The sequence below is a fragment of the Theropithecus gelada genome, chromosome 3 (assembly GCF_003255815.1).
Source record: "Theropithecus gelada isolate Dixy chromosome 3, Tgel_1.0, whole genome shotgun sequence".
In the NCBI taxonomy this organism is placed as follows: Eukaryota; Metazoa; Chordata; class Mammalia; order Primates; family Cercopithecidae; genus Theropithecus; species Theropithecus gelada.
The window spans coordinates 21,806,394-21,819,464 of NC_037670.1; the positions used below are offsets into that span (position 1 = coordinate 21,806,394).

General features: G+C 51.5%; 1 protein-coding gene across 3 annotated transcripts in view; it reads right to left on the reverse strand.

The window, feature by feature from the left end:
* BACE2 (beta-secretase 2) overlaps positions 1 to 12,429 on the reverse strand; it is a 113,677-nt gene extending 101,248 nt beyond the window's left edge. For all 3 annotated transcript variants that reach the window (XM_025378665.1, XM_025378663.1, XM_025378664.1), the window contains exon 1: positions 11,680 to 12,429. In XM_025378665.1, the coding sequence (XP_025234450.1) occupies positions 11,680 to 11,991 (312 nt within the window). In that variant the 5' untranslated portion in view covers positions 11,992 to 12,429. The remainder of the gene's footprint in view (positions 1 to 11,679) is intronic.
* Between the last annotated feature and the right edge of the window lie 642 nt (positions 12,430 to 13,071).

Consider the following 13,071-nt stretch of genomic DNA (forward strand, 5'->3'; position numbering starts at 1 on the left):
CTCTCACTCCCCGACACCCTCACTCCCCGGGACACCTTCACTCCTCACCCTGACACCCTCACTCCCCGACACCCTCACTCCTCACTCTGACACTCTCACTCCCCGACACCCTCACTCCCCCGGACACCCTCACTCCTCACCCTGATACTCTCACTCCCCGACACCCTCACTCCCCCGGACACCCTCACTCCTCACCCTGATACTCTCACTCCCCTGACACCCTCACACCTCACCCTGACACCCTCACTCCCTGACACCCTCACTCCCCCGACACCCTCACTCCCCGGGACACCCTCACTCCCCTGACACCCTCACTCCTCCCCCTGACACCCTCACTCCTCACCCTGACACTCTCACTTCCCCCGATACCCTCACTCCCCCGACACCCTCCCTCCTCACCCTGACACCCTCACACCTCACCCTGACACCTTCACTCCCCGACACCCTCACTGCTCCCACTGACACCCTCACTACTCCCCCTGATACCCTCACTTCCCCACTCTCACTCCCTGACAATCTCATTCCCCCAATACCCTCACTCGTCACCCTGACACCCTCACTCCACCTGACACTCTCACACCTCACCCTGACACCTTCACTCCCCCTAACGCCCTCACTCACCCTGACACCCTCACTCCTCACCCCAACACCCTCACTTCCCCAGACACCCTCACTCCCCCTGACATCCTCACACCCCACTGACACCTTCACTCCCCTACACCCTCACTGCTCCCACTGACACCCTCACTCCTCACCCTGACACCCTCACTGCTCCCCCTGACACCCTCACTCCCCCTGACAATCTCACTCCCCCTAATACCCTAACTCCTCACCCTGACACCTTCACTCCAACACCCTCACTCACCCTGACACCCTCACTCCTCACCCTGACACCCTCACTCCTCACTGTGAACACCCTCACTCCCCCCGACACCCTCCCCCCTCACCCTGACACCCTCACACCCCTGACACCCTCACTCCTCACTCTGGACATCCTCACTCCTCACCCTGACACCCTTACTCCTCCTGACACCCTCCCTCCTCACCCTGACACCTTCACTACCCCTGACACCCTCACTCCTCACCCTGACACCCTCACTCCTCACTCTGGACACACTCACTCACCCTGACACCCTCACTCCTCACCCTGACACCATCACTCACCCTGACACCTTCAGTCCTCACCCTGACACCCTCACTCACCCTGGACACCCTCACTCCCTCCGACACCCTCCCTCACCCTGGACTCCCTCACCCTGGACTCCCTCAAGTCACCTGTCTGGCTGCAGGCTGGAACACGCTTTCCCTAACTTCTCAAGGCTCAATCCTTCTCCTCATGCCAATCTCAGTTCAAACTGCACCTCCTCAGAGAGTTCGTCCCCAACCCCCCTTATAAAGCAGGATTCTTTTACCCATACCCCTTCCCACATTGCACTGTCTCACAGCACTCCTCTAAAAGTCTGTTTACTTCTTTAACAATCTATCTTCCTTACAAGAAGAGAGGTTCTGTAAAAGCCAAGACTATCTTTGTCTAGCTGACTGTTGCATACTAGGGCTTAGACCAAGGCCCTGACATGTAGTAGGTGCTTAATAAATATGTTTTGAGGCAAGGTCTTGCTCTATTGCACAGGCTGGAGTGCAGTGGCACAATCATAATTCATTGCAGCCTTGAACTCCTGAGCTCCAGTGATCCTCCTGCTTCAGCCTCCTGAGTAGCTGGGACTACAGGCATGCACCACAAAGCCTGGCTAATTAAAAAAAAAAAGAATTGTATAAATGGGGACTTGTTATGTTGCCTAGGCTGATCTTGAACCCCTGTCCTCAAGCAATCCTCCCACCTTGGCCTTCCAAAGTGCTGGGATTACAGGCATGAAGCCACCACACCCAGCCAATGTGCTGAAGAAAGAAAGAAAAACATGCTCATCCTTTGAGTCGGGTTCAAATTTTTTCTCCTCTTTAATCCCTAGTTGCTCCAGTTATAAGTGATTTTTAACTCTTCTCACACTTTAATGCATCTGGCAAGAAGATCCACGTGGTGTTAGAAATAAGACAGGACCTTAAGGATGGGGGGAATCAGCAGGTGTCAGCGTGCCCTGTGTGCTCAGGGCAGCTGTTTCCACTGGACATTCCCCCTTTGCCTCTCTGGGCAGCGACTCCCAGGCCAGTCGACCTGCTGTGTCGAGTAACCAGGATTTCTCAGTCCTGGCATGGTTGCCATTTTGGACCAGATCGTTACTTCTTGTGGGCGCTGCCCTGTGCAGCAAAGAATGCTGAACAGCACTTCCAGTCTCCACCCACAGGATGCCAGTAGCACCCTCTCAGTTGTGAGAACTCAAAATGTCTCCAGAGGATGCCAGATGTCCCCCGGGTGGGGGGGCACCATCACCCCGCTTTGAGATCCATGGAGCCAGGTCTGTTTGCCACCATGGGGTAAAGCTCCACTCCCACCCCCCTTAGGAGGGCTAGGAGGCAGCGTCGTGGGGCCACAGAAAGCCTGGCTTTGCAATCAGAGGACAGGATGCACATTCCTTCAAGACACAGACTCAGATTGTTAGGCATCTAGTTCTTGGGGTTTCTGTTGTTGCTGTTCCGTTTTGTCTGTCTTCCCTCCTTTGTTTACTAGCAGCCGGGAATGTGCCACTTTTTCTAAACGAAGATTTATGGAACACTTACCACGCGGCTGACGCTGTGCAAGGCTAAGGTTCTAATACATCTCAGCTCACTTAACTCTCTCAACACTATAAATGCACACTGTTTTATCTTGACCCTTTCTTGGGAAGGCGATAGAGAGGTAGGAGGGCAAACACCTTGTGTCCCAAGGGTGTTACTGGTGGAATAACATCGCCCCCCACACCCTAGTTTCTAATTTGCTGTAGGCTGCGACGCTGTGGGGCAAGGCTCAGAGTCCTGTTGAAATTAGGAATAAGTGTGCTGTGAGGGAAGGGCTGCCTTATTTTAGAACACAGATTTTCCGAATATCTATTTTGACAGGTTCGATCCTCTCCTCCCCTTCCTGCCTTCCTTCTGCCGATTTTCAATGTCTTGATGGTGTCCCACCTAAGTGGCCTTTACAGATGTGAGCTGTGAGGCACTGGGGATGCAGGCAGATGTCCTCCAGCCCAAGACTGCCTAATTTAATGGGATTTCTGCATTCTGGAACAAGCCTCCATTTTCCCCAAGCAGGATTACTCCAGAGAGCAAAACACAGCCCAATAGTATCACATTTCCTTTCTGCTTTAGCAAAAATAACCACTGTCTCATTCAAGGGAAAAGGCCGCCAAACAAATTTGTTACGGGAACCATTTGTAACAACTTCTACTTTGCACTGCCTTAGAGCAAGCACACTTTGTACAGAAGGGTTTGCAGTTACGTGGGCAGCAAGGTAACCACTGATCATTACAGGAAGCTTCAGAAACTGGGACCAGTGTAGGAGAATGGGATATCTGTCCAAACTAAGAATAAAAAGAATGACACTTGTATTTTGTATGTCTTTTTCACTTTGTCTTTCTCATAATTTATTTTTCTTGATATTTGCACCTTGCGGCCCTGTGATAGACTGGAAATCTCAAAAACACACGTTCAGCACCAAGATTTTGAGCAGTACCACCTCAGAATGAGATCCCTAGAGAAAACTGCATGTTTTCCACTTGCCCAACACAAGCAGCTTTTGGAACACAATCTGTTTGACATGGAGATTTTCTAGATGGGCAAAGAGAAGGAAACAACCTAGGAACAGTATTTAGGAAGATGAAAGAGCACAGCCTTTCTGCACAGAAAACTGCTGAGCAGAGAACCTAGCCTCTGCAGTGGCCTCCAAATAGAGTCCAATGGCTGGGGCCAGCCTGGCTGCTTAAAGGAGACTCAAGGGATACAATAAAATGCAGATTCTCAGGTCCTAGTGCAGACAGTCTCACCCAGTAAGTCTGGACTGCATATGGGAATCTGTATTCCTAGGCTCTTCTGCAAGGCATTCCTGGTCTTTCCAGGAACCATAGGCAGCTGGTTTGGGGAAAGAAGCAACGACTCCAAGTGTGACCTGTGAGCTGGCAGGGCCACCCTCAGCTCTGCTCCCAGCCACTGAATCAAATTCTGCATTTTAACAGAACCCCAGGTGATGCACCGACACAAAGCTGAAGCAGATTGGTCTGGGGCAAAAAATCAGAGCTATGGAGATTCTCTCAAATGAAATAGATGATACCATTGACTGTTAGAGCTTCTAGAAGGAATCTCAGGTCACTTGTTCCAATTCCCTGATTTACAGATGAGGAAACAGGCTCAGACAGGTCAAATGACTTCTCTCCAATACCCAACATTTGGCAAGTAGCAGATCTGGGACTAGTACCCAAAGCACCTAGCTCTCCAATCACTGCACAAACCACACAATTCTGTCTACTTGCCAGTGGCTTTTCTCATTCGAAAAAAGCTTAGGAATTTCCCCAGGAGGTAGCACAATGTAATGGGAAGGGCTCCGGATGCCTCTCCAGGGCTTCTGGAATCCATGCACCTCCACCAAGAAGCCGCTTTCCTGCCAGCTACAGGTGCTCACCCGAAAAGTAAGCCAGACCATATCAACCCTGGCATCGCTGGTACCTGGAAAACTTTCTGATTCAATGCTTTCCACCTCCTACTACCCCTCGCCACCCCCATGGTGCGAAATCCTCAGGGGCTGCTTTAGAAGTTATTGTCTTTGGCTGCTGGCGGGGGTTTGCACAGCTGGCACACTGCACCAGTCTCCTGCCTGCTGCCAACAAGGTCACTTCCCAAGCACCGGCTTTGGAGAAGCTGGGACTCTGCAGTGGGAAAACGACGCTGCCCTTAGCAGGACAGGTGTAAATTCTCCCCCTGCCACTTTCAGCCTAGTGTGAAACGGATGGAGTGTGCATTCCCACTTCCCTTTATGGTTCCCTGGAATGATGGAGCTGCTCGGGCATCGCCACGTTACTCTTTAGACAGTCTCTTTGTCTTCCTGCAATGGCAGCACTGAGGCTGTGTATTTCTAAGTGCAGGTATGTAATTGCCATATAATAAAAATCTAAAAACATCCCCCCCGGGACCTGTGCTGGACAGCAAGCATTAGCACAAAACAAACCCACTCATTTCACTTCCCTTATGGGGTTAATGTCAACACTCCCAGAGTATTCTTTCTTCTTTTGAGAATTCTAAGAGCAAACAAGTGACCATTTTTTTATTGAGCAGCAATAGTCAAATATCAAAATAGTACACCTAGGCCAAGGGAGGATGAAGGGGAGCCAGGCCAGGAAAGTCACCCAGAACAAGTGACACTCTCTTCCTCAGGTTCCATCAGAGACATGTTTACACCCAGGGAAGTTATAGAAGGGATGCCAGGCTGCCCACCTGCCTCACAGGTATGCCCTGTTGTCCAGGTAATATCTGTTACCTTAACATACAATGAGCCCCAGTGTCCCACCAAGGCCGGGCAAACAGGGTGACCTGGAGGAGGGATCCGTGACACACAGCAAGGGACCCAAGGACAGGCAGAGGCCCACAGTCAGTCATAGAAGCCTCAGGTCACCCGGAGAGGGGCCTCGCTCACCAGCAGGCAGGACCACCACCCCATTCCTGCTATACCCAGTGGGGGGGTGGGGCAAGAGTCAGTAGCCCACTAACCCCCCACCTCTGCTCCAGCATAGGCAGACCCTGAATTCAGGGACCAAAGGCTTGACCTACTCTAGTCTATGAATGAGATGTTACATAAATCCCAAGGCATGTTGTCAGATACCAGGGAGAAGGAGAAAAACACCACCTTTAAATTCCTCCCCCTCCACCCCTGGGAGCGATGCAGCTACGTACCACCACCACCAAAGAACAGCCACTTGGCCGGGCGTGGTGGCTTAGGCCTGTAATCCCAGAACTTTGGGAGGCGAGGTGGGCGGATCACAAGGTCAAGAGATCAAGACCATTCTGGCCAACATGGTGAAACCCCATCTCTACTAAAAGCACAAAAATTAGCCGGGTGTGGTGGTGTGCGCCTGTAGTCCCAGCTACTTAGGAGGCTGAGGCAGGAGAATCGCTTGAACCCAGGAGGCGGAGGTTGTAGTGAGCTGAGATCGCGCCACTGCACTCCAGCCTGGCAGCAGAGCGAGACTCGGTCTCAACAACAACAACAACAAAAAAAAGCCGCTCATCACAACAGCTAGCTTTATCCTTTTGGGATCATTCCAGGAGGAAAAGGGAAAAATGGGCAGCCAAGAGGAGGTGGAGCCAACTTACCTACAACAAGGAGATCACACAAGGATATCAGGGATAAGTATGACGGGAAGGATGGGGGAAAGCTCCCATTTCATATTAAATATATCCTGATTGATAAGGGGGTTGCCTTACAACGTCGTTAAAACACAAAATACTCAAGCTTTCTACATCCATCCCAACATAAGTGTTTATTACTAATAGGTATTTAAATATCATTGATCTAATCTTGCACACATTGGATTTCTCATATTATACATTAATTTCAGCAATTCTAGAATTAGTGCAATATGACATGGGACATTTTAAACTCTTTTTTTCGAGAGGTATCTTGTTCTGACACCCAGGCTGGAGCGCACTGACATGATCTTGGCTCACGGCAACCTCTGCCTCCTGGGTTCAAGCAATTCTCCTGCCTCAGCCTCCCAAGTAGCTGGGACTACAGGCATAAGCCACCATGCTAGGCTAATTTTCATATTTTTAGTAGAGACGGGGTTTCACCATGTTGACCAGGCTGGTCTCAAACTCCTGACCTCAGGTGATCCGCCCGCCTCAGCCTTCCAAAGTGCCGGGATTACAGGCATGAGCCACCGTGCCCGGCCTGATGTTTTAAATTTTTAAGCAACTACTCTCCAGCAGGAAAAATAATACAGAAGTACAGAAGGGAAGCAGAAACCCTCCCCTCTTCCTTCTCCCACCCTAAGCCCCAGGGCACTCTCTTGCCACAGGCTTCATATTAATATAGCACTAAAGTCATCATTTGTTTATTTCCTGTGATAAAAATTACACTTGAATCCCAAGTTGAAATTATTAACAATTAAAAGGTGAGGTAGAATCAAAGAAAAAAAAAATCCATAGAATGAAAAACTTAGAATGAACTTGTTGTGGATTAAATCATGTTCCCCAAAAGATATGCTGAAGACGTAACTCCGGTACCTGTGAACTTGACCTTATTCAGAAAGTGGGTCTATGCAGACGTGATCAAGTAAAGATGAGGTCAGGTTAGAGGGCAGGCCCTAATCTAATGACGGTCTCCTTATAAGAGAGGAATCTGGACACAGAAACTTACAAGGAGGGGAGAGATTGGAGTGATGCGGCCAAGGGCCAAAAAATGCCAGCAGCCATCAGACACTAAGAAGAGGGAAGGAAGGATCCTCCCCCAGAGCCGCCAGAGGGACAGTGTTTCTGCTGACACCTTGCTTTTTGAACTCTGGCCTGCAGAATTGTGAGAACAAGTTTCTATAGTTTTGAGACCAGGATATTAATGCAGAAATTAGAAGATTATCCACAGCTGAGGAAAGGGAAGCTGAGGGAGGTTACACATTTGCCCATGGTCACAGGTGTGACCCTACAGTGTTCAGGACCTGTAATCAGGCCAGGATGCTTCTTGTCAAACCACATCATCTCCAGAAGCAGGAAAATGGTTCTTCTTAAATGTTACTATAACTAAAACACTGCACCTAAGGAGGAACCGCAGTGAAGTGCAAAGACTTTGAGCTAGGCAGACCCAGATTGACAGCTCCGCCCTGCTTTGCCTTCACTAGTGTGGCCCAGGACAAATTACTCTGCCTCTCCAAGCCTCGGTTACCCCGTCTGAAAATTAAGTCACATTATTGTGCACATTTTCCAGGATGTTGCAAGGATGAAACGAGGTGAGCCACGCAAAGGGCTTCACACGCCCTTTGAGTGCCCAACACTCCATCAGCAAGAAATTAAGGCCAGCTCTTGATCTTATAAACTATTTCTCGGACTCCTGTCCCTCCTTATTGTTTCAAGCTGATTTCTTGGCTCACCTTTCCCAGTCCTCTGTAATACAGTCTTTGATGAATTCTTTCTCTAAAGCCCAGGAGCTGCCACTTCTCACTCGAAGGAGCTAGTGGCAAACTGGCTTTGACTTTCTTATTCTTTCATCCTCAGTAATTGTTTTTTCTCATTGTCTTTAATAGTTTACCATTTCAGGTGGCGCCATCAGAGTTCTTCTTGCTGGGATTACCTTCTTGTTTTCAGCCTCAACTACAGTCAGCTTCATTTGGGGAGCCTGGATGGCTTCTTCTGAAGAACACAAACTCTTATTGCCATATGCTCGATCCATATTTTCAATGCAAGTCTTCCAAATAATTGTGTACGAAGAGGCTGCTGATAATCAAGTGAGCGCACCATGATTAAAATAAGATTCGTCAAAATAATTAGGTGGCCCTTTACATTCAAGTGTTCAGGTATGAGAATAGTTTTGCTGTCTGCTTTACCCATCTTAGTGGAGATGACAGAAAATCTTTCAGAAAAAAAAATCCCAAAGGCTTTTTTTGAAGCTACTACAAGGTATATGGCTGCACACCTTTTCCTGTCTTCAGCTGGAGTTACTGTGTTCGCATGAAAGTCTCTTTTTTCATAATGGAAATTGCTGTAATTATAATCACTTTAGAATAGTGTTATTATTATTAATAAGACCAAATTGCATGGTTCAAGCAGATGCTGGTTCAAAGAACTGTTCGAAAGTTCTACAGTTCGGAAGAACCCACATAATGGGATCAGCCACAAACCTGGCAGTCATCTCCATGCCAATGTGGCCCTTCCTGCCAGCACCCGGGCCTTGCCTTGCAGCTCTCACGCGGGCTTCTGGGCACATGCCTGTGACTCCTCACAGAGTCACTGGCAAACAATGGACCTCCAGTTACTGATTAAAGCCTTCTGGGAACAAGCACGCTTCCAACAGTTGACTTTCCCATAGAAGAGGGGAAGCTGGAGGGCTCTGGTTCCTGTTGAACCTCTCAAGGTCTCTCCCATGCACACCTGGATCCAGCCCTTCATTCTGTTGCTCATTCAGCAGTACTGAAGGAAGGAGGAGATGGGGGAACAGCAGGCAGTTCCAGAGGGTCCAGTTGCAGTCACACATTAAGTTCCTAACACCTTGGGGTGTAAGTTCAGGGCTTTCTGGCTGGAAAGGGTAGTTTGAGGCCAAAACCAAAGAGATCAGGAGGCATGAAGGGAAGGAAGTCATTATCTGCCTGGTGGTTCAGAACTTGGCTTCTGAAGTTCAGTTCCCTGGCTTCCATTTTTGGCCCTCCCTCTTTCTTGTCCTGTTGCCCTGGAAAGTTGTTCAGTCTCTCCAAGCTTCAGTTTTCGCATCCCCAAATGCATATAAGAACCCCAAGGGGTGGTGGGTGGTGGGTGGGGATTCTGGGGAAAGCACACCTACAGTGCATAGCGCAGGGCTTGTCCCATACCGAGCTTTCAGACATTGTCTATGACTATTACTTAATTCTTGAAAAATTCTTGGTTATTTATTGCTTGAATTTACAATTCCATTTTTCTCTCCACCTAAGCAATTTTTATTTTAGGCTTCAGAGAATCAGCAGAGAATAAATGCATGACTCCTGGCCATTAATAGAGCAGGAAAGCTCACTCCAGGTTCAGAAGTCACCTCACTGCTGCCCCCTCTAGCTGGCTGCTGACACCCTGCTGGTGGTCAGAGACATTTCAGGGCAACACAGGCTGGCACTGAATCCTAATGCAGTAGTCAGTAAAGCCTGAGTTTACCGTAGGCATTTGGAAAGATTTTGCTATAAAGCAGCTTATCGCTAAATCAAGCCAGGAGGGACGTACAGGATATTTCATTCCCCATCACTTGTAAAAATTAAATCTGTCTCTGTAGAAGCAGCCCTCTCTGGAAACATGCTAATGGTTGAGAAGTAATCTTGAACCAACTACTGCCTGGGCTATAGTGAAGACAAGAGCCTAGGTACTCAATACATTTCTGTTAATTAAATTAATTAAACCTCATCATTTTAAAGTAAAGGTCATTGAATTAATTAACAGGCAAGCTATTATTTATAAAAGCTTTTTAATTTTTTTGATTGCCAAAGTTAAGTATTTTTTAGTCGTTCTTCAGGCTTCTTCCTTTCCCCTTTCCTCCGGAGGGAGGGTTTCAGGCCTTCTTTTATTATAGCCCTCAGACCACCCAAATTTACTTTTAGTAGAGAGAATTCCCTCGCATCAAAGCACACATCTCAGATGGGGAGTCTTTCAAGGCCTGTTCCAAAAGATTCTCTGTAGGTCACAGAAGAGGTTCTTCCTCAATAGCTTGTGATAGTTACAAGGTTCTCAGCACCAGGCACATGTTCCCACGTGTTGGCTGCACCAAGACCACATCTTAAGGGCCAAGTTAAGCTCCCTCAGCTGATGAGGATTCCCTTTCCCTCCCTCTAACCATCCACTCCTGGAGATGGCAAAGATCACTCACGTGGCTTCCCATGACTTAGATGAAAGGCAACTCGAATCAAAGTTTGAATAGGCTTTTGAAGGTTTTTTTTTTTCCCCCTAAACTAATTAAACAACTACAGAAGTTATTCGGCAGTTTCCTTTTTTAAAAGAATTAGCATGGCATGTCTTTCCTCTTAAAGTCTTGAATAATTTAATGAGAATTATACAAAAGTCATGAGTATGTTCTATTTATGGCGGAATCATAGCTGAATTAAAACCCAAATGACAATGTTAAAAATAAAAATAAAGTATCCTCAAATAGTGCATTCAATTGAGCAAAGGACTTCAAATCCCACTTGGATTAGATAGTTTGAAAGTAGGAGGGGAGCAGAGCAATTGGGACTTTTTTTTTCTTTTTCTTTTTCTTTTTTTGATTACTGTGCTTGGGAACATTTGTTTCTTGCTACAAAAAGTGTTAGTAAATGAACATCAGAGTAAGAGAAAAAGAAAGCTGTTGTAATCGGGATACCACTTGGTCCCCGGACCTCACTCAGCCCATATTTTTTTCCGGTAGCTGGACTACATTTCACACTCTCCGCACACCCGCGTGTGCGTGCATCGCTCCGTGCAGAGGGGCAGGGCCGCCGGATAAGCGAGGACACAGCTGACAAACCAACTCGGAGAAAGGAAAGCGGGCGCAGGGGAGACGCTGCTCCTTCCTCAGAGCAGCAAGCAAGCCACTTCTGAACCGGCTTGCTTTTAGCTGAGCTCATGCATAAATCCTTTTTAAAGGGTACTGCGCCTTTGGAAGCCAGCCACGAGCCTCTTTAGCAATGAGACAGCATGGTGGGGGGCGGGGGGAGGGAGAGTATGAACACGAGGTGATTTTCCCCATAATAGCCCGTCGCCCAAGGCCCACCGTTCCGTCTCCCGCTGGAAGTAGGTGTCGCCCGCAAGAAGGAAATCACGTTATTGGAGGCGGCAAGTTCCAGGTCTCCTCTCCCGCCCAGCCCCGCGGAGGGGGAGCTCACAAGTTCTGAAACACTCGCGCACACCCCTCCGTGCGCCCCGGGCGGGGGCCGCCGTCCTCCACGACTCAAGAGCGAGCGCCCCCGCTCCCCGGCCCACCCGAGCCCCTCTGCGTTCCCCGCTCTTCTGTGCAGGGACAGCTGCTGCTTTGGGGGCGACGCTAAGCCGCGTGGAGGCGTCTCTGGACGGCCCCCTCCCCCCAACGAGCCCGAAAAGCCCGCGGCAGCAGCCGGGGGGCCCTACCTTCTGCGGGGGGGTCCCGATCAGCATCTCCAGGTAGTAACCGCGGCCAGAGTCCCCTTGCAGGTTGTCCACCATGGCCAAGAAGTTGGCGGCGCCCGCGGCGGACTCCAGGGCAGGCTCCAGGGCGAGCGCCAGGCCGTCGGCGCGGCGCTCGGCTGGGGTCCCGGGTCCCGGGGTGGGCGCAACTACGCGGTTCGTGGCCGCGGCCACCCGGAGGGGCAGCGTGAAGGGCGCGGGGGCCAGCTCCGGGGCGGCGCGCAGGAGCCACTGGGCCAGCAGAGGCAGCAGCAGCGCCCGGGCCAGCGCGCCCATGCCCACGGCGGGGCCCGGGGGGCGCGCCCGGCCCAGCCCGTCCCGTCCCGTCCGGCAGCCGCGGCTCAGCGACTCGGCGGACGCGCGGGGCTGTGGGCAGGGATGGGCGCGCACCGGGACCGGCGGCAGCGGGAAGGACGGGAGGAGGGCCCAGGGGAGGAGGCTCGCGGGAGGGGAGAAGGCGGAGGCCGGGGAGGCGGGCGCGGAGGCGCGGAGCCGCCCCAGCCCGCGCCTCCAAGTTGAGCAAGTTCTTCTCCGCTGCCCCCTCTGGCGGCCGCGGCTGCCCCGCAGCGGCCCAGCCCCTCCCCCGCGGACAAGGTCACAGCGGGGCTCGGGGGCCGCCGGGGTCCACCTGCGCCTGCCCTGCCCACCCTGGCCGGGCTCCGGCCGCGCCTCTTCCCCGGGAAACTCGAGTCCCGAATTTCCTCGGAAAGCGCCCCAGCGGCCGCGGCCAACGGATGTGACGAGGCTCATCTGATACCAGGGGGGAAAGTTTCGAGAACCCTTAAAGGGGCAGCGAGGGCCTGAACTAGCGCCCCGGCCCCGCGCGGGTGAGGGTCCGCGGGGGTCTATTCGCCCTGCAGCGGCGGGGGCTGCTGGGGGTGACTCGGGGGTCAGCAAGGAGAGCTGTGGATCTGGAAGGAGCCTGGAGCCTCGCGCGCCTTTCCGAGCCTGCGCCTCCCCTCGCCAAGCGCCTCCGCCTCATTTCAGTCGCCTGGTCTGGCTGCTTTCGAGGCGTTTCCCGTGCGCTGCCCCTGAACCCCCGCCCCGAGTCCTGCCAGTTCCCCGGCCTCATCCCCCGGCGGCCCCCGAGTGGTTTTAAAGAGGTCTGAGTGGAGGCTGGGAGGGTGGAGGGTGGAAGGAGGCAGAGGAGGATGCGAGAGCTTTGGATAATTTTCCCTAAAAAATCGGGGGAGGTGGGGGGCGTGGCTGCTGCTGGCGGCTGGCCCCAGCCTCATTGCCCCTCCACTTACTCCCTCCGTTGCCCGCAGCTGGCTGCGAACCTGGGCTTCCTCCCAGCCACCTCCCCCTAACCCCCGCCCCCTCCACCCCCTCCGCCGCACCCCTGTCCCTAACGCA